This window comes from Chenopodium album, chromosome 12 (assembly GCF_948465745.1).
Source record: "Chenopodium album chromosome 12, dcCheAlbu1.1, whole genome shotgun sequence".
Classification (NCBI taxonomy): Eukaryota; Viridiplantae; Streptophyta; class Magnoliopsida; order Caryophyllales; family Amaranthaceae; genus Chenopodium; species Chenopodium album.
This window is the reverse complement of record NC_137845.1, coordinates 45,522,222-45,549,964: the sequence shown is the minus strand read 5'-3', so window position 1 is coordinate 45,549,964 and position 27,743 is coordinate 45,522,222. Positions and strand designations below refer to the sequence as shown.

Below are 27,743 nucleotides of genomic sequence, written 5' to 3'. Positions count from 1 at the left end.
ATTAGATTCATCTCGATTTATATATATGTTTTAAATTTTAATCTTTATATTTTTTACATGTCTATAATATGAGATACAAGATATTGAAATTATGTATGGACACGCATGAAAGTTAAAATGTTGCAACTAAAAGTTAATGGAGAAAGTTTCAAAAGAAAAATGTCTAATTAGGTGATGAGCTAATTAAATTCGGTGGGTTTATGTGTGTGTGTGTTTTTTTTTTCAAATAGGAGTTCTTTTGAACTTTTTATAAAGTAGTATAAAGATAACCAAACGTACCTTGATTAGGTGCAAAGGTGTAATTGGAATCATCAAATTCCCCCGAAATCAGAAGAGGTGGACACACTTTCTCTCTCCTACTCCTGGAAATGGCAGCCATCTCCGGCTTCCCGCCTCACTTTCTCTCTCTATCCTCTCACTATCACTCCCAAACTACTACTACTGCTTCCACTTCCTTTTCCTTCTTCTACCATCATCATTCTTGCTTCCATTCAAATCGACGCTCCTGCAATTCCCAATTTTCAGTCTCTTGTCTTGCTTCCACCCCATCTACCAAGAAATCTAGGTATAATTCTTCGTTTTTCAATCATCTTATTTTGTAAAATTTTTGTGGGGTTTTGATGAAAATTTGAATTGAGTTGCAGGCCGAGTAGGAAGCTTATGAGTGATGATGAACTACGCAATGTTCTTCGAGAATTCGTTGCTTCTGTTGGATTGCCTGAGGGTCATGTTCCTTCTGTTAAGGAGCTTTCGCATCATGGAAGGTTCTGAAATTTTCATTGAATTTTCACTGAATTTTTTATATTTAATTGTGTTTTTGGATTGTGTTCTATTTTTTGAAATGGGTTGAATTCTGTAATTTGATTGTGTTATAATTGATGGTAAACTATGATATTGGTTCTTTTGAAGATGGAATCTCTGCTGAGAATTATTAAGCTGAATTGTTATGTTGTTAGTCAGTGTATCGGTTTTAAAAATTAATGCTTTTTATTCACTTGAGCGAGCTAGGAGTTGGGGGGGGGGGGGGGGGGGGGTGATGGGGGATTACAATGGATAGATATTACTCTGTAGTTCACATTTTCTGAAAATTTAATGTTTAATGAGTTACGTGTAGCTAATTACTTATCGAAGTTCAATTGGGTTGGAGCTTTCGATGTATCTGGTGAACAACTTTACACTATGTTTGGATAACAATAGTGAAGGGAAAGGGAGGGGAAGGAAAAAGAGGGAGGAGGTGACCTTCCATTTTTCTTCAAAAATCTCTCCAACAATGGAAGGATTTGGTTTAAAACGGGAAGGAAAATGGATCCTCCCAGTTCCCTTCCATCGCCTCCTTACATTAGACATTTAAACAAAGGATGATGCATCCTTTCTTTTATCTTCTCCTCCTTTTCCTCCATTTCTCAAAGTTATCTTCTCCTCGTTTTCCTCCATTTAAACAAAGGATGATACAGCCGTGAGTTCTTCTTTTGGGTTACCTTTCACATAGTTTAAATGATAATCTCCAATCATTGGATATCTCCGAGTAACATAGTTTGGAAGTGCTTTGAAAGGGAGTTTAAGACTTAGTGTTTGAATGTAATTTTTCCGTAGTTCATGCTTAGATGTGATGGTATTGGTTTGATGAAGACGAGGAAAGTTGAGTTTGAGGGTGCATTTGGTATGGTTCGAGGAAATTGAATCAATAAGAGATGGAAAGGGTAGTGAAAATTATACTTTTATGTGATTTGTTTCGTATATGATAGAATGGAAATCAAATGAGACAGAGAGATAAGGAGGAGAGATTAGAGAGGGTGACATGATTTGTTATCGTTGAGAAGGATGGGATGGAATCAATAACCCTCATTTATGGGAAAATATTTACCTAATCCTCAAATCAAACAACCTGTGGAGTACTTTACAACTATGTTACTTTGGACTCATCATTCTATCTCAAGTACACGTGTCGCACTTCAACACCTAGAATGCTGGACATGAGTAGGACACTTATACACTTTATTTTAGTTCAAAATTATCTAAATTTTCACAAAATAGCCAAGTGAGACAAATGGACACGTACTCGTATCAGACATGGGCACCCTCTTTATAGGCTTTATCTCTATCCCTAAATCACTTCATATAACATGATCCAAGAATGATAGTAAGAATGCTTGTAAAGGGATCTCTATTTTTTTTCACCATGTTTCATCTTCTACCACAAACCAAGATTTATTTATTTATTTATTTTTTTTTTTTTATAGTGATAAGGATTAAATTAAGAAGTACATCCTATACAATTGTGTGAAAGGTAACAAATATCTCAAAGTTATTTCTTTTAGTTTTTAGGGATCTTTTGGCCAGAATATGATATTGATACTTTGTTATTTAAGGGGTATGCTATTGCAATGATAGGAGGCCCAACCTAAGTTTGCAAACATTGACTTGCATATGTTCTTATTCATATGCTAAGATCTGCATCCTAGTGAGTAATGAAGTATTACTAATAATGATAATAACCTTCAATGAAATGTAGTTCTCCAGATTTAGTGGTGGCCAAACTAGATATCCAATGGTTGGAGATTATACATAATGAATGCAACACTAGTTTGGCATTTTTTTTTTTTTTTAGTGCATTATTTTTTTGTTGTAGTCTTTAGAATATGTATCTCCGCAAATGGTCTCTTTATAGTAATCTATTATCCTACTATCTCTTTTTTATAATTTTTATCATTTATCTCCTCACATCCCTTACGTTTAGATAATCTATTACTCTACTATCTTTTTTCTATAATATTTATCCCCAACAAACCCCACTTACACATTATTTACTCAGCTCATATTCCTAAAAGTACATGCCGGTTCAACTAATGCACTTAAAGAAATGGAGGGATTAAGGAAAATACGTCCAAAAATAATTGGATATCCAAGCCAAAATGTCTGATCATCAAAAATCCGATCAAATTCATTGTATCTTAAATGCAAAAAACCAAATTAAATCTCCTAAATTTCTTAATGGATTGATCGGATCTCTTCCTGATCAGGTTTTTGTGACTACTTCTACTCTAATGTGTGTTGGTAAGTTAGTTTTATGTGCTAGTTAATGATTTCAATATAGAAGTTTTTGTTGTTGAAAGCTGGGTTGTCTTGTTACTTGCTATAGATGCATGGTTATCCATTGAAATATTTGTCCAAAAGCATTTAATCAATTGGGAGGATAATAAGAATATTCTTCAATTTATGAGTATCATTTATCCTTAGATTGTATGCCCAAATTCAATTTATTAGTGTACTTCTTCCTTAATTTCACAAGTCTCTTGGCTTGTTCATGACACTTAATTGAAATTCACAGCCAAGTCTTTCATTTTTTCAATGTAGAGACTGGGGTTGGCCACGTGCTGGCTCAATAATCACATCTTGGGGAGCTCCTCCCATCCTAGTTGGCTTCACCTCTCCTCGTCCTTAGCTGCCCATTTAAAGCCTTATGTTGTCTCATATGGTGCCAGATGTAAATCACATTTTCCATTATGTGCCCCTTGCTCCACTGTGCATTCTAGGTTTTTTTGTAAGAGATAATGTATGCAATTGCGTATATATAGATGGTGATATTTATTTTTGTCTACATCTTAAAATTTGCAGGAAAGATCTTGCAAACATCGTTCGAAGGAGAGGGCACAAACTTATTAAAGTGCTTCTCACTAACTCTCCCAATATAGCAACTGATGGGTTTGATCCTTTCAGAGACGTAATTATTGATTCCAATGAAAATAGTAACCATGAGAAAACAGGTCAATTTGGTAGCTTTGTTTATTAAGTCTGAGTTTTATAATGCATACCATCCAAATTCTTTATTGATTTCTTTATCCCATTTAAAAGGTCAGGAGGAGAAGCTGGATGATTCAGCTGAAGAGCCTAAGGATATTCCTTTGGTGGATGATGATTCTGCTACTGGAACTAGCTTGGTGACACATTGTGAACCATCTTTCATTTCTAATGATGAAAGTTCTGTATCCGAAAAACATCTAATGTCCTTGCAGGATAAGGTGGAAAATTTTATGAAATATGGACAATTAGATGCAGTTGAAGGTAAAGCCAGATACATGTAATTGTATAGTCTGTAGTATCAGATGAAACTTTAGTATCATCTCAAATTTTAATCTTCACTTATTTTCCTGTCATTCTTTTCCAATGATAACTTGCTCCTTCCAAGTGTGTTTGACCATATGGGTTACACACAATATAAGTGGCCATGTGTAATATACTAGATTTTACATTAGGCTATAATTTTTTAAAGCATACTTCACTAAATACCATTTCTTGAATTTACTTTCTTTAAAAGCAAGGCCTTATCTATAAAGGGTATATTCTACACCAGTCATCACCTTGATGTTTTTCCTCCTAAATATCAACATTTTTCCTATATCCCCATTCTTTCTGATCAGATGATTTGTATGGCAATTTAAAAGTGAATGATGGCAGAAGCATTTCACATCATGGTCAGAGTTTAGTTGAAGGTGAACTGGTGAACCATAGTGAAGGGAATATGAGACATTTGGACCATGTAAGCAACAGTAGTGTTGGACAGAATGGCTCCCTATTGCTAAAAAAGTTGACTTTTCCATCGTTGGAGGAAAAAAATAAAAGGTGCCCTTGTTTCTCCAATGTCTCCCTCTCCTTTTCTATTTGTTCCATGGAGTCTTTTTGAGTTTTTTTTTTCTCTGTTAATTATTGTTGTATTGTTGTGTGCATGTAATTTTGTAGCTATCACATTCAACATGCTTTTAGAATAGATTTTGAAAATTGACTGGGACAATTATGAAAAGCTTGAATAATGAACTACTGTAGAGCCTATCAATATCTCTTAATGAATATAACTAGTGGTGTCTGACGTCCTTGTACTTCCAGTTGAACATACGAGGTTCTTCGAACGCATCTAGGCATATCTATTGAATCTAGTATTTGGATGTACTTAATGAATTAAGGGTCTGTTGCCCCCCACCCCCCCCCCCCTAACACTCCCAAAAAAAAAAAAAAAAAAAAAAAAAAAAAAAAAAAAAAAAGGAAAATGTTTTAGGTTGGAGTTTTCAAATGCTGTAGATAATATCTTTATTCCAAGGTGTAATGATGCAAGAATGAATTGCAAATGTTAGAACTGGTGCAGGCATGTTAGAGTATTCCGCTGATATTTGGGTATAGGGTTGCATCAAGGATCTGCATCAGATATTTTCTCTTTTTACAGGTTATGAAAAACTTTGCAAAGTTTATAAAAGGTGAGGTGCCATGGTATAGGTTTTTTGTACAATGATTATATATAAGCAGAGTAGGAGGTAATATATGGTAACATTTTTCATGGTAAACCAATAAGGGCATAAAAGATTGGGTCTCCAGGATCATAATTCATAATCCATTCATATTGGACAGACCGACAGATTGAGTAGAGAAGGATTCATGAGAGGGATTCATGAGAGGGATTCATTGATGTGACATCTTGATTTATGTAGATGATCCATGCTATGGGTGTTAAGGACTTAAGGCGATAATATTGTTGGCTTGTTGCCATAGTGAGCTAATTAGGATTGCACAACTATGTTCTGGACTGGGGGATTGATGATTCTAGAATCTGATATACTAGCTAACTTTCTTAAGCATGTGATCTGTTTCCTTGATTCACTTTTGATAAAGTGTAAATGTCATCATGCATCATGCTAATATTGGAAACAAGTGGTATAGCTTAGGTTATTGCATTTCGATGTGTATCTGTACGAAATTTCTTTTGAACTTAAAATTTTTAAGGGGACAACAATATATGTTTATGATTTTCCCTTCCTACCCTCTTTTAATGTTAAACTAAGACGTAGAAAGTGAAACAATGCTTTGGATTACAGGTTGCCTTCATCTCTACTAAAAGGTTAGTGCTCTTTTAAGGTCGTTAAGGAACGCCAATAACAAATTTATGATGTTCCCATCCTACTTTGTTATGCAAAACTAAGATCCAGAAGAGAACTACAGCATGCTTTTCTCTACTGTGCCTTTGTTTCTACTGAATGCCTATTGCACTTTTATTGTCTTTTAAAGGACACTAGTGACTCATCTAGAATATTCCCTTTGGCTTTGTAGGGATTTTTATTCATCTGTCCAAGGGCCACAAAACACTGATTTTGATGACGATGTACACATTGAGGTTAATTCCATTTTCTTTTTGGAATCATTCTACTGGTTTTCATTTCATTTTTTTGTTGTAATAGTTACCATTTTTTCCGCTATACACCATACAGGCTGTCAAAAAGGACAATGAAGTTGAGATCAGTCGTCTCAAACACATGCTGGTAATTATTAGCCTATTTTTTACCTTTGGAAATACTCATTTGTGTTTTCTAATGTTGAAAATTACATACTTGTAATTATTTAAATTATTCTTGCATTTTCTCCCCCCCCCCCCCCCTGCCCCACTCTACTTGTTATTCCTTATTCTACCTGTGTTATGTGCAGCATCAAAAAGAGTTGGAGTTATCTCAGCTGAAAGAAGAGATTGAGAAGGAAAAGGTAGTGTCCTCCACATGAAGCCTCACCAGATCTACTCAATCAATATATTGTATACACTTTTTTCATTTGTTCCTTTTCTTCTTTTTTTCATTTTCAAAGTTTGGAAACTGCTTTAGTTGCCAAAAGCCTAAGCTGTCAAGTGGTCTTTTGCATTTATATATCCTTTTCCCTTTCTTTGATTGGCCACTGATAAATGTCTATTCTAATTTATACTCTCTCCTTTCCCCATTTAACTTCTCATTTGGATTTTCTTCAGCAAGCGTTGTCAATTTTGCAAACAAAAGCTGAAAATGAGATTATCAAAGCTCAAAAGCTTTTATCAGAAAAGGATGCAGAGCTCAATGCTGCAGAAGAGAGCCTTTCTGGTCTTATGGAGGTGACCCATTTCTGATACAATTTTCTTCCACGTTGACCATAGAATTAGCAATGTCTTTTCAGTTGGGGTATTTTTTTTTTTTATATAAAAACAATTTGATGTGTTCCCTTACTATTTCTATCATTGTAAAACTTTATTCTGATTTGTTAAAATGTGCATTCAGAAGCATAGATTAAATATAATTTGCCTTTCCATTTTCTTTAGATGATATTGTTTGTTATTAAATCTAAATTTAATGTTAGTTTTATAAATTTACTCTATTTGGTGCATCAGGCAAAGATTGAGTACTCAGGAGAAGGGCAAGTGGTAGAGGTAGCTGGTAGTTTCAATGGGTGGCATCAAAGAATTAAAATGGATCCGCAACCATCATCTGCTGTAGTGGACCCTGTTGGATCAAGGTTTTAATCAAACCATGATGAGTCTTTTTTACAATAATTTGAAATCGTCTTTTTCTTTTTCTTGTTTTATGTTCTTAGCTGGCTGGGGGCATGGCTCCTTGTCCTTTTTGCCATGGAAATTGTTCTTATCTTATGCATGTACGTAGTAAGTCTCAATATTCTTCAATTTCTGAAGATATTTTATATTTGAGAGCTACTGTGGCAACTGTTGGAATGACCTTTTTAGTTAAAGATTTGGAGTTGCACGGGAGTGAAATTGCTATAGTGGCTAAAGTGAGTCTTATAGTCTATATTCTAATCGATTAAGAGAAGACCACCTACGTCATACTTCCCCCCTTGCAAGAACTTGCAAGGTGTGTCATCTTTGGGTGGTGCTCTTGTTGGAATTAGGTTGTGATCTGATCATCTGACAAGACCCATCAATAGTTAGCCTATATCTTAGAAATAATATTGGATTGTGAAGACAAGTTTTACCTGTCAAGTGTCAACTGGTGTTGGCTGAACAACTTTTTTAAGTACAAAGTATAATTTTTATTGGTAGAAAAATAGAACTATGTTTTCTTAATCTGGAAGAAGCTACTGTGATGTTAGGAGTTGGACTAGATGCTTCTGTTACTAGGTTTTGATTATGCTATTATTATAATCACTTCGTTTTTTTAGTTGTTCCACTTTGACTATTGACAATTTGACACTTATAACAAAACTTACTTTGATCATATTTCTTACCAGTAAAAAAATAAAAAAACGGAGTAACATATAAAATGATTAGGATTTGTCTCAATGTGTATTTTCAAAACTTAACTTCTTTGTAATTTATGCTTGAGACAATAAGAGCTATGTGTTGGCAAACGTGCTAGTCAAAGTAGAAGAACTAAAAAAAGAGGGCTTATTGTTTAATGTGCACTGTTACGACTGTTAATGAATTGATATTTTGCAACTCTTTATGTGCTCAGCTTATATTTTCATGCTCTGACGAAACTGAAACATTTTGAGGTTTTTTGTCTGCAATTATTATACTGTTATTGCCAATGCTTCTTATTCTGAATTAGTCCACAAGTATAGGTTGATGCTTTCTAGCTATTTTTGATCATTTTTACTTGTATACCTCTTAACCATAAACCATGCAGTTGAACTTGTTTTTCTTCTCAATGTGAACCATCAAAAAGTTAACCATGATGATAAATGTTGACAGGAAATCTAGGCTCTGGTCAACATCCTTGTGGCTATATCCTGGGGTGTACGAGGTAATAAGACATTCTACCACCTTGTAATTTTTCTAGTGCAACAAGAACACACGATTGCATCAAACCCACCCTGTCCCTCATATGAGCTTACTGAGCAAGGTTTTGTGACTCCATAACAATTTTCAGATGAAATTTATCGTTGATGGGCATTGGAAAATCGATCCTGAAAGAGAATCAACCATTAAAGGTGGTGTGCAGAACAACATTCTCCGAGTTGATCGATAAAATGCCTTTGATTGGGTTTGGTAATCAAGACCCTACTGAAATAGATGGATAGATTATGGCTACACATCAGTATAGAATTGTTATCCATAGTAAACTACCGCATTAGGGAGTGTAATGTAATTTAGTTATGGAGCTTCAAGGGCTTCAAGCCATGAGCTTGCTTCTTATTTGGTTAAAGTTGTTGTCAAATAAATTTCACCACCATTGCAGTGGCTGTCAAGCATGAAGGTTGCTGGTAATTAAAAAGGTAATCGCTCATGCATCAGATGGAGCATCCATCGTCCAAACTGGTCCATTACGATTAAATACTAGCAGATGGAGCTTCCATCTTCCGAATTGATCCATAATGATTACATGTGATGAGTAATAAGGCTTTTTAATTGTTAATTTATGGGTTTAGTTTATGTTTTTATTAGCTTATTTACTTATTTAGGGTCTTCTTTTTTCAGTATCTAGTTGTATTTGAAGCAAAATTAATTTATTACACAGAAATATATGTACAGATTGTTTTTGAGTGTTGTTCTATATTGTAGGGTTTTTTTTTTTTTTTTTTTTTTTTTTTTTTTTTTTTTTTTTTTGACAGGAACAAAAGAAAAAAAAAACACTGTTTAATCTGTACTTATATTTCTGTAATGTCTATCAGAACCTTTTTAATATTTAATTCTGTAATGTCTATAAAATACTCAGTAATACTCAATATCTGCTTGGAGAGATCAACAGTATTTCATCTCTGTTCTTTCAGCTAACAAATCAAGTTCTTCCATTTCGAAGAGAAGTATTTGTGTCCAAAAGTGCTTAATTTGTTATTTTCTATAATGTTTGAACATTATAGAAAATAACAAATTGTGTTTTTCTATGTAATCTGTTCTGTGTGTAATCCAAGTAAGTTAAACACAATTTTGACTTCTTGGAAACATGATTTTCTCATTAACTCCATAGTCAAAGAACTAGTCTCTGTTCTTTATTTGCCCATTGCCATTTGCCAATATATGAGTTTAACTCTCTTCAAAAAAATATATGAATCAAACTTTAATAATATTGATTAAAAATTCCACTTAATTCATAAGTGATGGTATAGTTATAATGTTATATGGATCTTGTTAAATCTGTCTTATTATATATTTTATTCGCAATAATTTTTTTTTTTTTTTTTTTTTTAACGCATATAGAAATAGAATTACTACGTATATATGTTCAAAATCGTATTTTTATTAAATACTTGCACTCGTACCCGTACCAAGTACTTGGTATATATCTTGGACAATAGAAAAATAAGAGAGGAATATGATATGATATGGTGATGTTGTATAGTTGTCATAACTTTTGGTAGGCCAAAAGGGGCGTGTGGCGTGTCCACTTCTTCGCCATACTTTCACAATTTCTCGTTCTTTCTTCTCTATCTTATAATATCAGTATACACCAACAGACTAACTAGCAATATCAGTAGACTAAATTCAACTTCAATAACAACTTACAATAACCAAAAATGGCAGCAATGCTGAATACCGTTGCAACATTGCCATTGAAAAGTGTTGCCAACACTTGTAAATCTCCTTACCCTTTATTCTTTCCTACTGCTTGTGTTACTACCAATGCCAATACCCATTGCTCGTCGGATTCAATGTCGTCGAAATTGTCTACTATTACTAGAAGAAGAGATTGCATTATTTGCTCTGGTGTTAAGAAGAGCAACAATGAAAAAATTACGAGTATTGATGATGTTGAAGATTATGAATCCGAAGAATGGGATTTGAAGGATGAAACTATGCTTTATTCCATAAATCCTATGTCATTGATGCTATTGGCTGCCCTTCCTGGAGGTACCCTGTTGCTTAAATTTTGTTCCTAAGTTTCACTCTTGAATCTTTATTTAATTAATCAAATCTTCATTTCAATAGTATTTGCTTATGATAAAAAGGTCATTTTTCTGGTAGACCGTACACATATGTCTCATCTTATGTCCCGTCTCATATTATACTGATGTCATCTACTACCTCTGTTTTATATTATTTGCAACATCTCTTACAAATAACACCCCCTTATTGTAATATATCGGCCTTGTTTGACAATTGGGTTGTCTGTAGGCTGTTTAACTTCTTAGTCTAGATTTTGTGTGCTTGAACAACACAAATATCAACCTAAACAACTAGAAGTCTAGAACCACTTAAAGAGTTGTGAGAGCTCAAAACATTGGTTGAAGCTCGTTCGCATTAATTTTTGTGTTACATCTAATGGTTGTGTAACATATTGTATGAATCACAGCTGAAACAGTGAGGTCAGCATTTGCACCATTTGTGGAGATAGTAAAGTCATTGAACCTTCCAGATTGGCTTGTTCATTGGGGTCATCCTGGTAACATGGTAACAACTAATATTGTTCTTTTGTATTATGATACCATTGCTTTATTTGTAACTTCATTGCACATCAATTAAAATTGTGTGACTGATGTAATCACAGGCAGTGGTGCTTTTCGCAATGGGAGGGTATGGTACTTACCTTGGTTTCCGCATACGCTTCTCAGATGATGTGGTATGTCAATCACTATTCCTTAACATCAAATGAGATGTCATTAGATTCATATTAATTTTTATCATCCGAATGTCGTCTGATATATCATGTTATACTATGTATTAATATGTGATGAGATATAATGTTATAAGCACTACTGCAGGAGGAGAAGGATAAAGCCAAAGACTTGCACCCAAAGCTATTGGCAGGAATGTTTTTCTTCTTTGCTCTTGGGGCTACTGGAGGTGTAACGTCTTTGCTAACCTCAGATAGACCCATCTTCGAGAGGTACATACATCCATCTTCTTCCATCTTCATTGTTGTCGATCTTGCCATTTGCAATGTAATCAAAGGCTTGCCAATTTGCCGTTGTTTGTTTTGTCTTGTTGATTAATGGTTACTTAATATTGTTCTATGTTTGGTTGCAGTCCTCATGCTGTCACTGGTGTTATAGGCCTAGCACTTTTGACCATACAAACTATCTTACCAACACTATTTGAGGTTAGTATGTAATTTTAATCTGCCACTCAGATAAAAAAAATATATACATTGGTACTAGTTGCTCATCTTATATACTATGCACTCGGGTGTACCTTTTTCAATAGTACGTTGAACTGACTTAACTATTCACGTGTTATGCTCCCCTGAAGATGTGAGCTTTATCATGTGAGATAGTACGATGCATCTTATTTACAAATGTATATAAGAAACTTCAGTATTTGATGCCAATCTTGTTGCAATTTCAAAGTTTTGTAAAATGATTTGTGTTTGCCTTAACACCTTCATTTGAATGTTTTGTTAGGGAAATCCTGGGCTGAGGAATGTTCATGGCATCTTAGGCAGTGGTATCATGACACTCTTTGTTGTCCATGCTGCCTTAGGACTCCAACTCGGCTTGAGCTACTAAACAAATAATCTCTATCTAGAGCTTATAGTCACATGATTAGTGCAATTCAAAGGTTCAAACTCATAATGTCACAAAATTTTGAAATTCAAACATCAGAGAAAGTACAGTATATGAATCATTCATCATGTATTTTGTCTTATTTACTTGGGATAATTTTTTTAAAAACAAACTTGGGGCAATTTATGTTAAGAAAATACTCCCTCCGTCCCTTTATTTTTACCTCCGTTTGTTTTTAATTAATACATTTTACTTTTAACACTAATCACAAACTCTACTTTAACTAACTTATCTATGTAATAAAAAGAAATGTTATATTTGTGAGAGCCCTTCTCCCCAACCCTATAACCAACACACAGTTATTCTCAAACTCAAAATTGTTAAAATTTTGGTTCCTTTGCCTTTTCATTTATCTGTTTGAGTTTTAAAATATTCACAATTTCTTTGATTCATAGTAATTAGTATTATGTAATTTATACAATATGCAAAAAAAAAAAACAAAAAAAAAAAAAGAACAAAGTCATGTAAGATCTCATTATAATCATCTCACAAAATAGTACTACATACTTTGTATTATAATATCCTTTTTAATGATTTGTACTATTGAGAATTAAGGATATTACATAAAAGTATTAGTTATTAAAGTTATGCTTTAGTAAGCATGATAAATGATGCAATTTGAGTAAAAAAGAAAAGAGAAAGTAATTTGATAAGTAAAACCACTACGCGAAACAAATACTGCAACGATTTCATATAAAAGCCTCCTCTCAGTTGAAAATATGTAACTAGTTCAGTTTCTGACTATAGTTGGCATTCTAATCACTGTATGGTAGTGTTTCGATACTATCATTTCATTTCAAATTTGGAATTTTAAATCTGAAATTCAGACTTTCAAAGCCAAATACTCTGTTTGGGAAACTTAGAGTTTCAATTTAATCATTTGACATTCACTGTATTTTTATTTAATTTGAGGCATGAATTCTTCTTCAACATTACTATCGAAAAACAATTCTTTTTCAACATATTTTCTCTCTCACGATCGATCAAATCGTGATTAGATCATCATCAACAATAAGCTTCAACTCGCCGTCAATCGCTTCTCACCAAAACCCTAACTCCATCGCATATTTCACGCAAGAAATCGTCTTCAAATGTCAGATAAGTTGCCGGAGTAACGACAGAAAATCGTGTAGATGGCCTGCTGCTATTGTCCAAATCATGCTCTAGATTCATAATCCCGACCGTCTATAAAGTTTCGAATGGGGGTTACTAAATGCCACAGTAGAATTACTCATGCCTCGGTATTGAATGACCTATCTACCCTTATAAATTCAATGTTTGACCTCATTCGATTTTCTCACCAATCATGCCCCTTCCACCACCATCACCCTAAACACCAAAGGCTATAACTTTTACCTCCGACGTACACCACGAAGGTAGCCGGAATCAACCACCTATTGCCAGAATCATCCAAGTTTCTCACCACCTATCACACCAAATCAACCACCTACCACACCAAATCAACCGGAAAAAGCAAGAGGCTGACGACAATGGAATCGCGGCGTGGAAAGGGGGTTCGTTTGCCGGGAAACACGGGGAAATCGCCGGCCAATTCGACGGTAAGTTTAGTTTTTTATTTTCATGTTGTGCGCATAGTCGCATGCTATATGCGATTATACCGTAGCATAGTCGCATTTAGCATGCGACTCTACCGTGGTGTAGTCGCATATAGCTTGCGACTATACCATGGTAGAGTCGCATGTTATATGCGACTACACCACGGTAGAGTCGCATGCTACATGCGACTATACCATGGTGTAGTCGCATGTAGCATGCGACTATACCGTAACATGCGACTCTACCGTACCGTAACATGCGATTATACCATGGTAGAGTCGCATGTTATATGCGACTACACCGTAGAGTCGCATGTTATATGCGACTACACCACGGTATAGTCGCATGTAACATGCGACTATACCGTTGTGTAGTTGCGTATAACATGCGACTGGGTACAATGAAAATTGAAAAAAAAAGTCCGACATATACCGGACTCGACGGCGTCGAAGGTTCGTCGTTACCGTCGTCGACTCATTTTATCGGACGGCAAGTACAATGTTGGTGGTCAACCGTTGTGGAATCGGTCAAGTTTGTTGTTAAGGTGGAGTCGTGGTGGTGGACAGTCAAGGTGAGTGGTGGCATGGGTGGTGGAGCTGATGGTCAAGGTGGAGCTAAGGCTTGAGTATGATCAAGGTGGGACAACGTTAGTAGTTAGTAATGATTGGATTATTATGTTATTTTCAAAAATATGAGGGGCATAAAAGTCTTTTAATACTATAGCTTGAGTAATTTCATTGTGGCAAATAGCAATTCACTAAATATATGTCGTCAATTGTTACCCAACGGGGAGAGATAGCCATGAAAAGGATGAGGATGAAGAAAGGGCTTCAATGGAAGAAAAATCTCACACGAGAGTACACTTTAATGGATGAGAGAAAGTATGGAGGATACAACCTGCTTCAATGGAGGAGAGAGAGAATAGGAAGCCACGCCAGAAAATAGGAAATCGGGCAATAGAGTTGGGTCTTTTATTTTATCTAATGTTGGAATTTGAAATGATGGGCTTAGAGTTGGAATTTCAATTTTATCGAAATAAACTTATGTCTTCAAAACCTTGGAATTGGGCCAAATCCAATTTTCAAATTACAAGCACATCCAAACAAGGCAATTGGGCCAATTCCAACATTTCAAATGAAATGCTCCATACCAAACAGGCCATATAATTAATTTACTTCTCATAATAGCACAATAATCAATCAGATGCTGCTTTCTGGGCTTTTCTGGCTGCCCAAAAAATTTATAATATTGAAAAACTATAAATAAAGGTACATTGTTTTCTATACTTGTAATAATGTAATTATAGCCTTTTCACCTTCTTAGCCCTATTCTTGTCATAAAAGAGGAATCAGCTTTTTCTCAACATTGATTCCGCTACCGATATTCGGACAGCAAACTAACAATGAAAGAATTCTGACCCCTGAGGAATTTGATAATTTGTGTCCTAACTCTAAATAGTTTCAGAAATTGTCCCTGCAGGAAACTTCTTCACAACTGCCTCAGTTGCTAACTGCACTTTCCCTTGGTCCTAAACATAAATTAAAAGCATGTTAATAGCAAACACAACCACTTCGCTTTTATGCTTCATCAGAAGTCTAAAAATCATAAAAATTCTTATACAATTTACCTTTCCTTCCAGCGTAATCACAAGAGGCCCACGTCTGGACTTCCGATAACACCCTTTTACATAATATACAAAAAAATATGTTCAGATAGTGATAGAAAACAATGATTTCTCAATATAGTGTAACAGAATTTTTACCAATAAACAAATCAGGAAACTCAATACGCATTGCTGATAATGGCTGAGCAACTTCTACCTGCATATATTGTTTGGCAAATAGTCAGAATCAAATACTTTCTGAAGATAATAAGATCTAGTTAAGCTCTGAAGAGCTCTTTACTTAAGCTTCTGTCTTAAAAAATTAACATTGGTGCTAATCATGCTAGTAAAAATTGTTTTGTGAAAGTATTTTACTTTGAGAGCTTGGGACGCCAAGCTAATTTAAGAATATAATTATCTGTATTAGCATAAGCCCTCACATAGTCACATATGTACCTAGTACACCTTTGCAAGGGTAAAACATAAAGAAATGATAACATTCTCAAACCTACGCAACAATCATTATATGCACCCAGGAGCATGATTCACATCATGCTCCCCCCAACCTACACTTAGAAGTAATAAAAGCATATAAAGTTAGAAGAGAACATATATCAGCTTCATTCATATAAATCCATACAGTTTATATAATAAAGAGCATACAGTTCATACCAAAAGAACAGACAGTAGTAAAAGACTAGAGTTGAACATACATGAACATGGAAAAAAGGACATTCAAGTGTAATAAAAAGAACATAAATCTGGAGCATCTGTTACTCATTTCTCAAACAGTAGAAAAATTAGTCTATGTTTTTGGGAGCGCCAATATCCCATTTTTTTTTTAAAGAACATATATATTTTTTTAAATGAGCACCTAGCAAAAATTATAACAGAGGGGATTGCTCCTTGTAACAGCAAAAAAGATTAAATATAAGCCCAATTCCACTGAATTTCACCCACTAATTTTGAAAAACCCCGCTACATGAGCCCACAAAGAAGCTTAAGTTATCTTATCCCACTCTCTTATAGCGGTTCCAGTGCAAAACCAATATCATGTGGATTTGCTTCTTTTTAGTCAAACAGTGGAACATCAGTCTACACTTCCAATAATACATAAACAATCTCCATAAATTGCAGGACCAACAACATGCACCTCAAACCCCCCTTCCCCAACACACACACACACACACACACAGAAGCCCATGCGGAGAGGCCCATAGGGGAGGGGGTAATTTTAAGGTAAGCTATGATAATTTCTAGAATGGCAGGTGCTGCCAAGCAAGAAGAAAAAATGAAGTAGTGAAAGTGTGTGGCCAGAAGAAGTTGACTACACAGAGCAAAGAGATTTCTAGCACAGGAAATTACTCCCAAAAACTAAGAGGAAATGAGAAATTCTTTACACATACATCTGAAAGAGTAGTTGACAGATACTTTGAAGAAAAAGGCTTTGTCAACATAAGGAGCCCACTAGAGGCTGAAATCTCAATCAAGCAATCCCATTCGTTGTCCAGCTCTGCTAGATTTGTTGCCATGAGAATTATAACATTCTGACACTTCATCTGCAAATAAAATCCACCAGAAGTTTATTTCACAGTTCACACCCCCTTAACCAACCTTTAGCTTGGCAAACAAGAAATACATAGACAACATAGTTCAACAGGAAACACCAAAAAGGGTATTCACTGGACATAGTGACATATTACTGACAGACATTACTAGACAGAATTCAGCTAAAAAAAGTGAATTCCATGGATCATTAACTTATCTCTGGTGATTTGAAACTTGCATGTCAATTGGAAAACAAAAGGTATCTTATTAGCAGTGGTTATTACTAATCTTTGGTTGAGTAATAAAAGAATCATATAGGGGCAAGAATCTGACTAGCTTAATGCATTGGTTCATGTACTTTCTATTCATATACTGGATAGTATCAAATTTCAGTTCATTGTCAAATATTCCTTCTGTCCCCAAGAATGTTTGTTTACTTGCAGCACCCAGGTTCGAACTGACAGGGCTCAAAGTGTAGCTTCCACCTTCACAAGGCAGTGCAACTAGATTCTCCGAGTTTTATGTACACTTCAGGTAATATTTAAATAGCAAATGGCAGCCTTTTTTGTGGGGTCGAAGTGCAATTAGGTAACTAATATTTGTTGTAATTTTGTTGCAGCTGATTTGGGTCAGATGGAATAGCTTATTATGAAAATGCAATTAACATTCATCATCATTTTAGGGCCTATTCTAATTTACTGAACTGAGCTAAACTGAGCTGAGCTGAGCTGAATTGAATTGTTTATGAGAGAAGGAAATTAGGAACTGAACTGAACTGATTTGAACTGAATTGAACTGAAATTAAGCTGAAGAGAACATCCTTAGTCAGGTTTGGTTCATATCAAGTCAATCTTAAATTGTGACAAAATCAAGTTACCTATTTCAGACACTTCAGGTTAAATTCAAGTAGGATCTTATTGTCTGGTACATGTCATCCTTACCATCCCTAGACAATTACTAAGTTCAACTACAAACAAAAATGTAAACAGCTAGAAAATCAGTACAGAACTTCACAATATCCAAGTTTGTTTTTGTGGATATGCCAAGAAATTCTTTTCCCTAAACAGTCAAATTTGACAAGAAATGAAAATGGAAGAAAGTCTTCTTTTTTTTTTTTATTTAATACAATATCATTCATTGTTGCAGAATGCAAGATTGTGAGAAAATAAATACAGTGTGTTTAGTCATATACCAATGGCACAGGAAGCTTCTCATGATGCAACAGTTCGGTGATACCCTCTGGTAGTTGTGCCATCTGAAGAAATAAAATTATGCATGTGAGATGATGCGAAAGCATATAGAACCAGAACATATTAATATGTATCTAATAAGGCAGCACATACAGAACCGCTGAACACTCTTACATCCTACCCCTGCTATTCAAAAAATGGAAATAGAAACTAGATATCCTCCCTCACACATCTCAGGAAACGAAGGCAAAAAGCTCTCCATAGACAGCAGTAAAGGACAATTGTAAACAAAGACCTACAGATAATATCTTGTTGAGTGACCTATTTTCAGGCCACCAACAAGAAAGATACCTGACTTAAACTCTTCAACCACCCTCATACCAGTTATTCTTATTTCTAGAATAGATCTACGCAATACACCTTATTCATTGGATCAACTAACTTCATTGCCAACTTATTTTTAAGATTTCTGCTAATTCATTCAGGCTCTCTGTCTCCAAAATAGCACCACCATACTCAAGTGCTCTAAGATAAAATCAGAACAAGCTAAGGTGAAAAATAGGGTTTGCAAAGGTCAAAATTAGTCAAACATCGAAGTGCAAATAGCCACTAATAAAAATAGAGCTTTGCAAGAATTTTTACATTTCAAAACTGTTGTTCTCTCTGTAAACCTATATTAAATTGTTTTAACCAGTCGCTTCTTTAAAATTATACATAGTATATGTAAATTAAAGAAGCTACAAAGAATAATGGAGAAACTTGGATATTAGGTACCAACAATAGAGCATCTCATCTAAGCTATCTGATGACTAACATCTACAACCTCCGTTTTTTTTTTTTTTGTTGACACGTTTTGACTTTAGCATTATTCACTCACTCCCCTTTGACCGTGCTTTGTGCTTTATACGTAATGAAAAATATAGCCATGTGGGATCTTGTTTGATTCATCACGATATATATTTTCAAAATATCAACTTTTCATAATTTTTGTTTATCGGTAATTAAAGTTATTAATGGTTGAAGTTGTGCATTGACAAACGGAGGAAGTACTAAAGAACAATGATATTGTGCAATATAATAGAGTGCAATAAATTAGAATGACATTGACCCTTGCCCAAACCATAGCAACCTCATCTTGTCACTTCAGTGCCGCCAAAAGTGAAAGCTATCAGGCTTCCATCTTTCTACACCATCTGACCTTTACCTAAACCATGCCTCTAAATAAGATTCAAATCCCACTCTTTTAGCAATAGTATAGAAAATAGATGCTAACTTCTAAAAAGTATACACCCCCTTGAAAGTGTTTGTACACAAACATATGCGTTTGTGTGCAAGAGTAGATAGAGAGAGAGGCTGTTCATAATTATTAACCTCGTTCTTGTCACCAGTTGACTGATAACCCACTATGCTTGTCAGGTATTCTTCAAATTCTTCATCAGGTGCCTAATTAAAGACAGATGAATGAGAGTTTGATAAATAGGCTACCAGTTAACAAAAGTAAAACTCAAGTGACACAACTCACCAAACGGACACCAAATGATTTTGCGATGCCGGAAAGAGTAGCATCTGATTGTAACGGACCAATTCCACCATAGATAAATACCTAGAAGAAATTTTCAGTTTCTTTTAGTACACAATATAAGGCTCTAAAAGTAGATGTTAATACCCACATATAATTGTAGCAGTACTGATCAACACTAGAAAACTCCAAGAACAATAAAATTTACCATATCACTGGTAGATTTTTGTCGTTCAACACTTTCAGCAACAGAATCTATCTGCGTGTCAATTTAAAAATAAGAATGATTAAAATTAATTACGTGAACGTGAAACACAAAAAGAATTAAAGTAAAACCCAGACTAACATTTACAATTAAGGATTAGCAACCATTGCTTTGTAGCTTATAAACCACATTAGAACTAGATGAAATCTATTAACTATTCAACTTTTCTGTGAGGACTTGTAGTCCTCAACTGGAAAACATAACTACGAATGAACCCAATTCCTATCAATTTCCCCACTCAAGCAATTCTTGAATGTCCCGGCCGTTTTAGCCCACAATGGCACTATTTCTATCCATCAAAAAAGCAAGTGATACGTTCAAATTAACCATTTTCATACGTTTATGGTTTACCTTGTATGTCCAGATTAATATGTACCCTCCTTGCTATGTCACTTGTCAAACTTTTAACAATTGACAGCAAAATTTTCATCCAAAAGACCTTTTTTTAAAATGAAAAGTTAAAGTTGATAAGCTTCTAAGGTTTTTATTTCCAGATAACATCTTTTAAAATGCTTTATGTTTTTATCATCACCATTTCCCACCCAAAAAAAATGTCAACAACCTGGTTTCCTCCCCTTCCCTTTTTTGCAGTCATTTCTTCCACTCCTTCCCACCCTATTCTTCTTATGAAATCCGAAAAAACTCCATTCCATGTACAGAAAAAAAAAAAAAAAACAAAACAAAACAAAAAAAAGGCAGCAGCAGGATATTCATACAAAATGTCAAAAGAAATTATCTTATATGACACTTTATGTTGTAAGATGATTTCCAGCATTGATTAGAACATCAACATACAACTTTTTTTTTTTTTGCCTTTTTAACCAAAATTTGCATTCATCATGAAATTCATTCCTTGATTATCTAAGATTCATTTTCACCCAAATGGTCTTTCTTCCTTTTCCCCTTGAGTTAAAAAAATAAATAAATAAATAAATAAAATAAAATAAAAACCTTTCTTCTTTCCTTCTAACAAAAATTACCCTATTTTCTTATCAGAGATAGGTTTTCATAATTTTTTCATATGCTGCCAAAATGCTCCATCTTTATCTAACTTAACCAGAAGGTTTTGATCAGGTGGACTTCAGCATGGAAAGACCTTCAATCACTAACTTTTACTGATGTAGGTTTTTTCATAAATCTTCTCCTTAAGGTTTGATTCTAGGGTTGGCCGGTTGGGTATACAGGGCCAGGGGTTGTTTAAGGGCTAGAGCTAAACATTGAAATTTCTGGAGATTGGGAGGAATTGTTTATTGGATTTGCTTTAAACTTCATTCTTTGCAAACTATAATGAGGGAAATGCAAATTCAAATCCCAATATTAGAGGCTTGTTTGTGAGGGAGAGGAACAATCATTCGTATTTGAATAAGGAGTGAGAAAGGAAGGTGTTCAGAGGAAAGACAAATTGCTAGGGTGAGCAAATTGGAAATTACAGTTCAATTAAGTAAACATAGCGTTGGAATTCAGCCAAAGGTTTAATCATTTGTTCAAAGCACAAACTTTGTACAAAATAAGAATGGAAATGGAGGAATTAGGCTCAAAGGAGAGAGATGAGGAGAAGTCAAATCAAAAGAGGGAAGTGGAAAGGAATATAAAGAAGGGGGAACTAGGCGCCAAAAAGGAAGGAAAATGTTGGGAACATGTTTTCTTAAAACTTATTTCAGTTGTCAATTGAACTTGGATGACCCTTATTAAAACTTATTTTGTTTTCCTTTATTTGAACATATTTTCTTAAATTTATCTAAGCTAAACTTAGTAACCTTATTTAAACTTATTTTCCCTTTGAACAAGTGGAAATAAGGTGAGCACACAGGGCCTTGATCTCTAAATCCAAAATCAAGAAATCTGTTCTTGCCAATCAAAATAGAAACTAGGGATTGGTTCCTTACATCACTTCGGAGGACATCGAATTGCGTCACTGTCCAACCAATGGAATGAAGTTTTTTGCACAATGATGGTCCCACAAGATCCTGAACCTTGCCAAGCCTGCACTATCAAATAATTGACATTGGAATCTCAAATATTAAAAATGTTGATGCCCGAACATAGAGGTTAATAAGAAATATATTACACAGAGTCACTATTTTATTGACAGCCAAGTCACTTAATAGCAACTTGCTTGAGTCATAAGTTAACTCTCTGCTGCTTACCTGCAATTGGTCACACACTCATACTGTTTTAATATATTTATATATTAAAATTAGGCTCATTAAGTAAAACTCGGTTTTATCAAGGAAAAATATTAGTAACCGCATACTGTTTTAATATATTTATATATTAAAATTAGGCTCATTAAGTAAAACTCGGTTTTATCAAGTAAAAATATTAGTAACCGCATACAACAAAATGTACCAGTATAAATCAAAAATTGATCTAACCAGAGAAAATTAGTTTCAATCGACAAATTCTGTTTCAATCAGGAAATATAGGTTTATCTATATAAAATCAGTTATATCAGTAAAAATCAGGTAAGGGGAACGGGGGATAAGTTTGCTATGAAACATCTGTCACAAACACAAGAACATAGTAAAACTGTAAAACATCCAAAAGTTGAGCAACAGCTTTTTCACTTTGCCTTGACAACTTCCTTCTTTGATTGGGGATGCTTCAAATAGACTGTCCTAGATAGGTACCATTACTCTTTGCAGTCAATGTATAGCTCAATCAAACATGATACAACTGATTATTTTAGCATTTCCTAACATGCATGATTTGTCAACAAGAAAAGTCTAGGTAAAATAAAGGGAGTACTCAATTTTCGCCGAACAAACAAAATATGATCACATACATACAATTCTCTGGTCCCAATAAACAACAAAACAATATGAAAGAACATAAGGAAAAAAAAAAAAAAGAAGAAGCAACCAATAATTTATGATAAAAACACAGATAGGTCAATTACAAAACTAGATAGTTAAAGTTAACTTACCAATCAAGCCCATATTCCAACTACTTTGGGTTGGCTAAATAGTTTACTGGAGTAAAACTGTAAAAGCATTCGGTACTTAAGTAAAATGAAATCCAATCATTTTTATCTTGTTCAACACTAGATGAATACTTAAGAATGAAAGCTTACCCTGACAAAAAATAAAAAAATAAAATAAAATAAAAATAAAATAAAAAACAAGTTTAATATTCAACTTAAGGTGCTAATTCTCTGAGATGGAAAGAGATTCCAATAAATATATGAGTGTGATTCATGAAGGAGTTTCCAAAAGATATTCTCTGAGTTATTTAAACTTGCCTTGCCAACACAGCTATGAGTAACCCCATATTGGGCTAATATTGTTGCCAATTTCATCTGGAAAGTTCCCCACTTCCCCTTCGGGAGGGAGCTTTTGTGTGGGCGCTAAGCACAATTCATAATAAATAGGATTAAGATAAGGTATATGTTCCATTGGGAGATACTAGTATTCACAAGGAGACAATAGGGAATCTAGTTCACAAGTCCTTCCCTATCAGACATTCAGATGGCTCTTTGAGATTTCCTCCTAATTCTTCTGTATTACTTGCAAATACGCAATATAGGATGGAGGAGAGGAGGCAAGGAAAACAGGTTTGCTTTGGTGCCACGGATTTATGGTGCTTGGTGTAGTTGGCTAGAACATACTTCACATATCTATTTGTGAGCCACCTTAATATGTGATATTTTGTTGGATATGGTAGCTTGACTGACTTCCTTTAGGGCTAAGGGCCTGGAATATTATAACAGTTTTATACAATTTGGGGAATAAGAAGAGTTGGATTAATTTATAATAGATGTTTTGGTTGATAACTAGCTTGCCCTCAAGGGTCATATGAAAAAAAAAATTACATACTGAAAGTTGTGCGCCTCAAGTTAGTCAATTCAAATGCACCTCTCTAGCACTTCACCTCATGCGCTGAGTGCATCATAGCCTAAGCAACATAGCTATTAACACATTCTACTTTGACTAACTTTGGTAATTTATAGTTTAAAAAAATATTAGTCACGCGAGATCTTGTTGGATGCATCTCAGCATATACTTTCAAAAATAGCAACTTTTTATATTATTTTTACGTATGATATTTAAAGTATTAATGGTAGAAGTAGTTTGTTGGCAAGTGGGATGATAGAAAGGGTGCACCTAAAAAATCCTACACACACAGGAACTAAATGCTGAAAAATCGCCAGAAAATATTATTATGGAAGAACTTCGTAAAATAGTTCCATTTTAACAATGATAGTCTCATCAAATGATTGTGTGTGCGAGTGAGTGTGTGAGAGTGTGTATTCTTTTCTATGTCTAAGCAACCCTATTACAGATAGTAGTTGACCGTAAAGATGGCAGAAAGTAAAAAGGCACATACAAACACACCAGATATGCAAACAGAAAATAAAGCAAACAATCGATATTTCACAGAAGGGAGTAAACAAAAGGTTATAATAAGTTTTACAAATGTTAAGCTTTAAAACAAATACTAGTAGATAAAAATAAATATGAAGGTGATCTCTCAGTAAGAAGCAATGTACAAAAAGACACTGCCAAAGCATTACCAAGTAAATCAGGATAATAACAAAATAGAAACAAGCAAAATACCAGTCCAGAATCAGCACCTACAATTAAACAACGTAAAACAAATGACTCACAGAATCTCATCCCCGACACCAATAACTGAAGCTGTTGGAATACAAGTTTGTTGTGATTCCACATCGGTTGTTCCATTGCTAAGAGAAATACTACTGTCAGCTACTTTAGATTTCCTTGTCCTCCCAGCTCTTTCTGATCTTCCATCTGCAAGCATGTACGCTGGCCTATATTCCACTTTACCGCTAGTGGGATTATTAACAGACAGAAGACTATTTGGAACTGTGTCATATACACTTCCAATGGAAGTATAGCTGCCAGAGGAAATTTATGAAACAATAAAAATGTGCATGTTAGAACTCATACTGAATAAGGCATACGCATAGCAAAAATAAGCAGGATGATGCTTATCCTACATTCCCACTACAATAACAATCTAGATATAGATATTTGACAAACAGCATCAACAAAAATGCATAAAGCTCAGTATAAGACGGAAATATTACCCTTGATCATAAAGGCTGCAGTAAGGTACTTTGGATGTTAGTAGGAACGCCCATACATCTCTGTGAAAGGTTTATCAGAAACATTAGATTTAAAGAACTCAAATGAAACATAAAGACATTGCAAAAATGCCAAAGACATTCTTACAAATTGACAACAAGACAATAGCATGTGGAAATTAATTCCCATTAAATTCACAGAAAATCCAAGAAACGATCTTTCGATATAAAGACAACAATAGAGTATTTTCAGACCTATAAGACCAATCTAAGATGGGGTTCACTCTCATAAATGGTGGCCATCCAGGAGAACTAGGAGAGAACTGCTCTTGGCCTACCTGCAGCATGATATAGCATAATAAAACATCAATTTATCATCTTAGTGTGACCACCTATTTAGTGGAAATTCTGTATTAGATAGCTATGTCAAATGTAGAAGCAATCACTATATCTTGGTAAGAGGGCGCTCTATTTATGTCATACCGCGGTAGGATCACCTATACGGACACCGAGAAAAATGGCTCTTATAGGCTTAGTCCTCAACAAACCCTCCAGACCAGATTTAAAATCCTGACGAAGGATGTCCAATTGCAAATTATAGCTGCTCAAACATCAGTAAAAACTAATAAGATTTTTCACCAAAACCAAAAAATAAATAGAAAGATATAAAAACTGTTGAAACTTTTCTTACATAGCAGCTGTTTCATATGTGAATGAATTTATTTCAGGGAAAGCACAAGGGCTCTCAAAATATATTGTCCTAATTGGAAATTTGGATTGATTACATCCAAGATCTTCATCATGCTTTACTTGCTCCAATTTATGGAGATAATATCCAGCTCTTAGAAGATGCAACAAAACCTGCAATTTATAGCATTGTTAACATCAACAATGGGAAGGTGAGATAATTATTTTTTCTCTGGTTTATAAGAACAGAACCTACAATTGAATCTTTTCCTCCATTGAAGCTGAAAGCAACCTCTTCAATGCTGTAATGGAGGGGAGTTAAGAATTCATCAACAAGAAAATCATAACAAAATACCATATAAAATTTCATGAAATCAGAAATTAAAAGTCCTAAAATGAAATTAAAAAAAGGACATACTTGTAAAGAGCAAGAGCTCTCTGAATAACATAGACAGCGTTGTTATACTTAGTTTTCAACCTTTGATCATTGCAATCTCCAATTGCTTTATCGATCTCCATTCAATCACTACAAAAACAAAAACCCAGAAAGATTAGATCATAACAATTGAAATATCAAATGGGATTTGACTAAAAATTTCAATTTCAATAAAAAAAAAAGTTATTGGGATTGAAAAAGTTTTGGTAGAACTCACAGAACAGAAGAGTCTAATTTCACAGCAGAAGCAGATTCAAAGTCTGATTTTAAGCAGAGATAAACAAAGGAGTGGAAAAAGAATAAGAAAATGTAAGAGAGTATTTTAATAGTTAAGAGAATTTCCAAGAAAAGAGTGCAAAATTGGGTAGAAAAACGGACAAAATGGGTTAAGGGAATGGAAGATGTATCATTCAGAATCCACTGGTTTTTTATCTTTTGAAATGCATTTGGATTTGGATTTGGATTTGGATTTGCATTTTGGGATTCACCTTTGGCCGTTTTCTCTATTTTTTCCCTTTCTTGCTACTACTACTAGTTGATGCTAACTTTCTCAATTTAAAATAAATAAATAAATAAATAAAAGAAAAAAAAAACAATTGCATAGAACAAAGCAGAACAGGACCTTAATTAGCAATAGATTGGAAATTTATACTGCATACATTGAGTTGGCTTGAACTTGAACCAAACTGATTGAGTTGATTGTTGCCTTTAAAAGCACTTTCACTAATGCTCATGAGGAGAAATACTCCGTAATTGAGAATAGAATTTAGTCCCTCACTTGTAAGGAGAAAGGATTTTTTTGAGAGATAAGTCATATATATATATATATATATATATATATATATATATATATATATATATATATATTTTGACATGCGAGATAAGTCAAATATGAATGTCCACTAGATATGCAAAATGTTTCTTATTAAGGAGTAAAAGTTTTATGGAAATCTCGATGGAATATTTGACTTAGTACATAGGACTAGTTTAGGAAACTGAACAAATAGCTTGTTTACTGAAGATTATAATGTTGAGAGATAAGTCGAATATGAATGTCCAATAGCCTCTCTATCTTATAATGCAATTTTTGATCACATTCGTCATTTAATTCACTAATGACCTCTTATCTTCCCCTAATCTCTAATACAAATACAAATATTCATTATAGTTTTTTTCACATCACCAAAGTTCTAATAAAAAAAATTAAAAAAAAAATGAGAAATATCTCTCAAAATTCTATATGAAACTTTTACTACAATGAAAATGATGATTGAAAAGGAAAAAATTGAGACTGCAAAGATAGGAGACTTGAATTTGTGTAGAAAATAGAGTTTCATGTAATAATATTATGGAAATTTCATAGTCTACATTGCTTGCATGTCATTAGGCCAACAATATTCAAAAGCGTACTTTAAGAGAAATAGATTTGGTTAAGAAGAGCATTATATTTGATGTAAAAATATAAAAATCTAACAAGGGTTTAATATTTTGGTTATAAAATTTTTTAAGCCAACTTTGTTTAAAATGTCGAAAGACAATTAATGAAATAAAGTCATTCAAATAGTTTGTGAGTTTTAAGTAAAAATGATAACTTATGCATAATTGTCCGTGCATAGAACGGGCTCAAAAACTAGCTAAACGTGAGAAAACTTCAAAA

At 34.2% G+C, this 27,743-nt stretch overlaps 3 protein-coding genes across 5 annotated transcripts; 2 read left to right on the top strand and 1 right to left on the bottom strand.

The window, feature by feature from the left end:
- The first annotated feature begins 284 nt into the window (after positions 1 to 284).
- On the top strand, positions 285 to 9,276 carry LOC145570551 (protein PTST homolog 3, chloroplastic-like). 3 transcript variants are annotated; one of them, XM_081629676.1, is made up of 12 exons: positions 285 to 565; positions 645 to 764; positions 3,616 to 3,721; positions 3,858 to 4,062; positions 4,419 to 4,620; positions 6,094 to 6,157; positions 6,252 to 6,302; positions 6,466 to 6,519; positions 6,776 to 6,895; positions 7,169 to 7,293; positions 8,486 to 8,537; positions 8,664 to 9,276. In XM_081629676.1, exons 1-12 carry the CDS (start codon positions 369 to 371, stop codon positions 8,760 to 8,762), a joined length of 1,395 nt encoding a protein of 464 aa, XP_081485802.1. In that variant the 5' UTR covers positions 285 to 368; the 3' UTR covers positions 8,763 to 9,276. The 3 variants fall into 3 exon arrangements, with proteins under 3 accessions (XP_081485802.1, XP_081485801.1, XP_081485800.1); XM_081629675.1 differs by having other exon boundaries at positions 3,616 to 3,764; positions 3,853 to 4,062; positions 4,443 to 4,620; XM_081629674.1 differs by having other exon boundaries at positions 3,616 to 3,764; positions 3,853 to 4,062.
- Positions 9,277 to 10,132: 856 nt separating this feature from the next.
- On the top strand, positions 10,133 to 12,304 carry LOC145570552 (uncharacterized). The gene is made up of 6 exons (XM_081629677.1): positions 10,133 to 10,582; positions 11,025 to 11,122; positions 11,220 to 11,291; positions 11,434 to 11,558; positions 11,699 to 11,771; positions 12,073 to 12,304. The coding sequence occupies exons 1-6, from the start codon at positions 10,249 to 10,251 to the stop codon at positions 12,175 to 12,177; spliced, it is 807 nt and encodes a 268-aa protein (XP_081485803.1). The 5' UTR covers positions 10,133 to 10,248; the 3' UTR covers positions 12,178 to 12,304.
- Positions 12,305 to 14,954: 2,650 nt separating this feature from the next.
- LOC145570550 (bifunctional cytosolic FAD synthase/FAD diphosphatase-like) lies at positions 14,955 to 26,546 on the bottom strand. Its single transcript, XM_081629673.1, has 17 exons — positions 26,304 to 26,546; positions 26,069 to 26,176; positions 25,907 to 25,952; positions 25,655 to 25,824; positions 25,447 to 25,564; positions 25,219 to 25,301; positions 24,967 to 25,026; positions 24,523 to 24,774; positions 21,803 to 21,899; positions 19,860 to 19,910; positions 19,655 to 19,735; positions 19,504 to 19,575; positions 18,135 to 18,197; positions 16,801 to 16,953; positions 15,554 to 15,611; positions 15,419 to 15,471; positions 14,955 to 15,319 (listed from the first exon to the last, which is right to left on the bottom strand). Exons 2-17 carry the CDS (start codon positions 26,167 to 26,169, stop codon positions 15,242 to 15,244), a joined length of 1,536 nt encoding a protein of 511 aa, XP_081485799.1. The 5' UTR covers positions 26,170 to 26,176; positions 26,304 to 26,546; the 3' UTR covers positions 14,955 to 15,241.
- Positions 26,547 to 27,743: the final 1,197 nt, after the last annotated feature.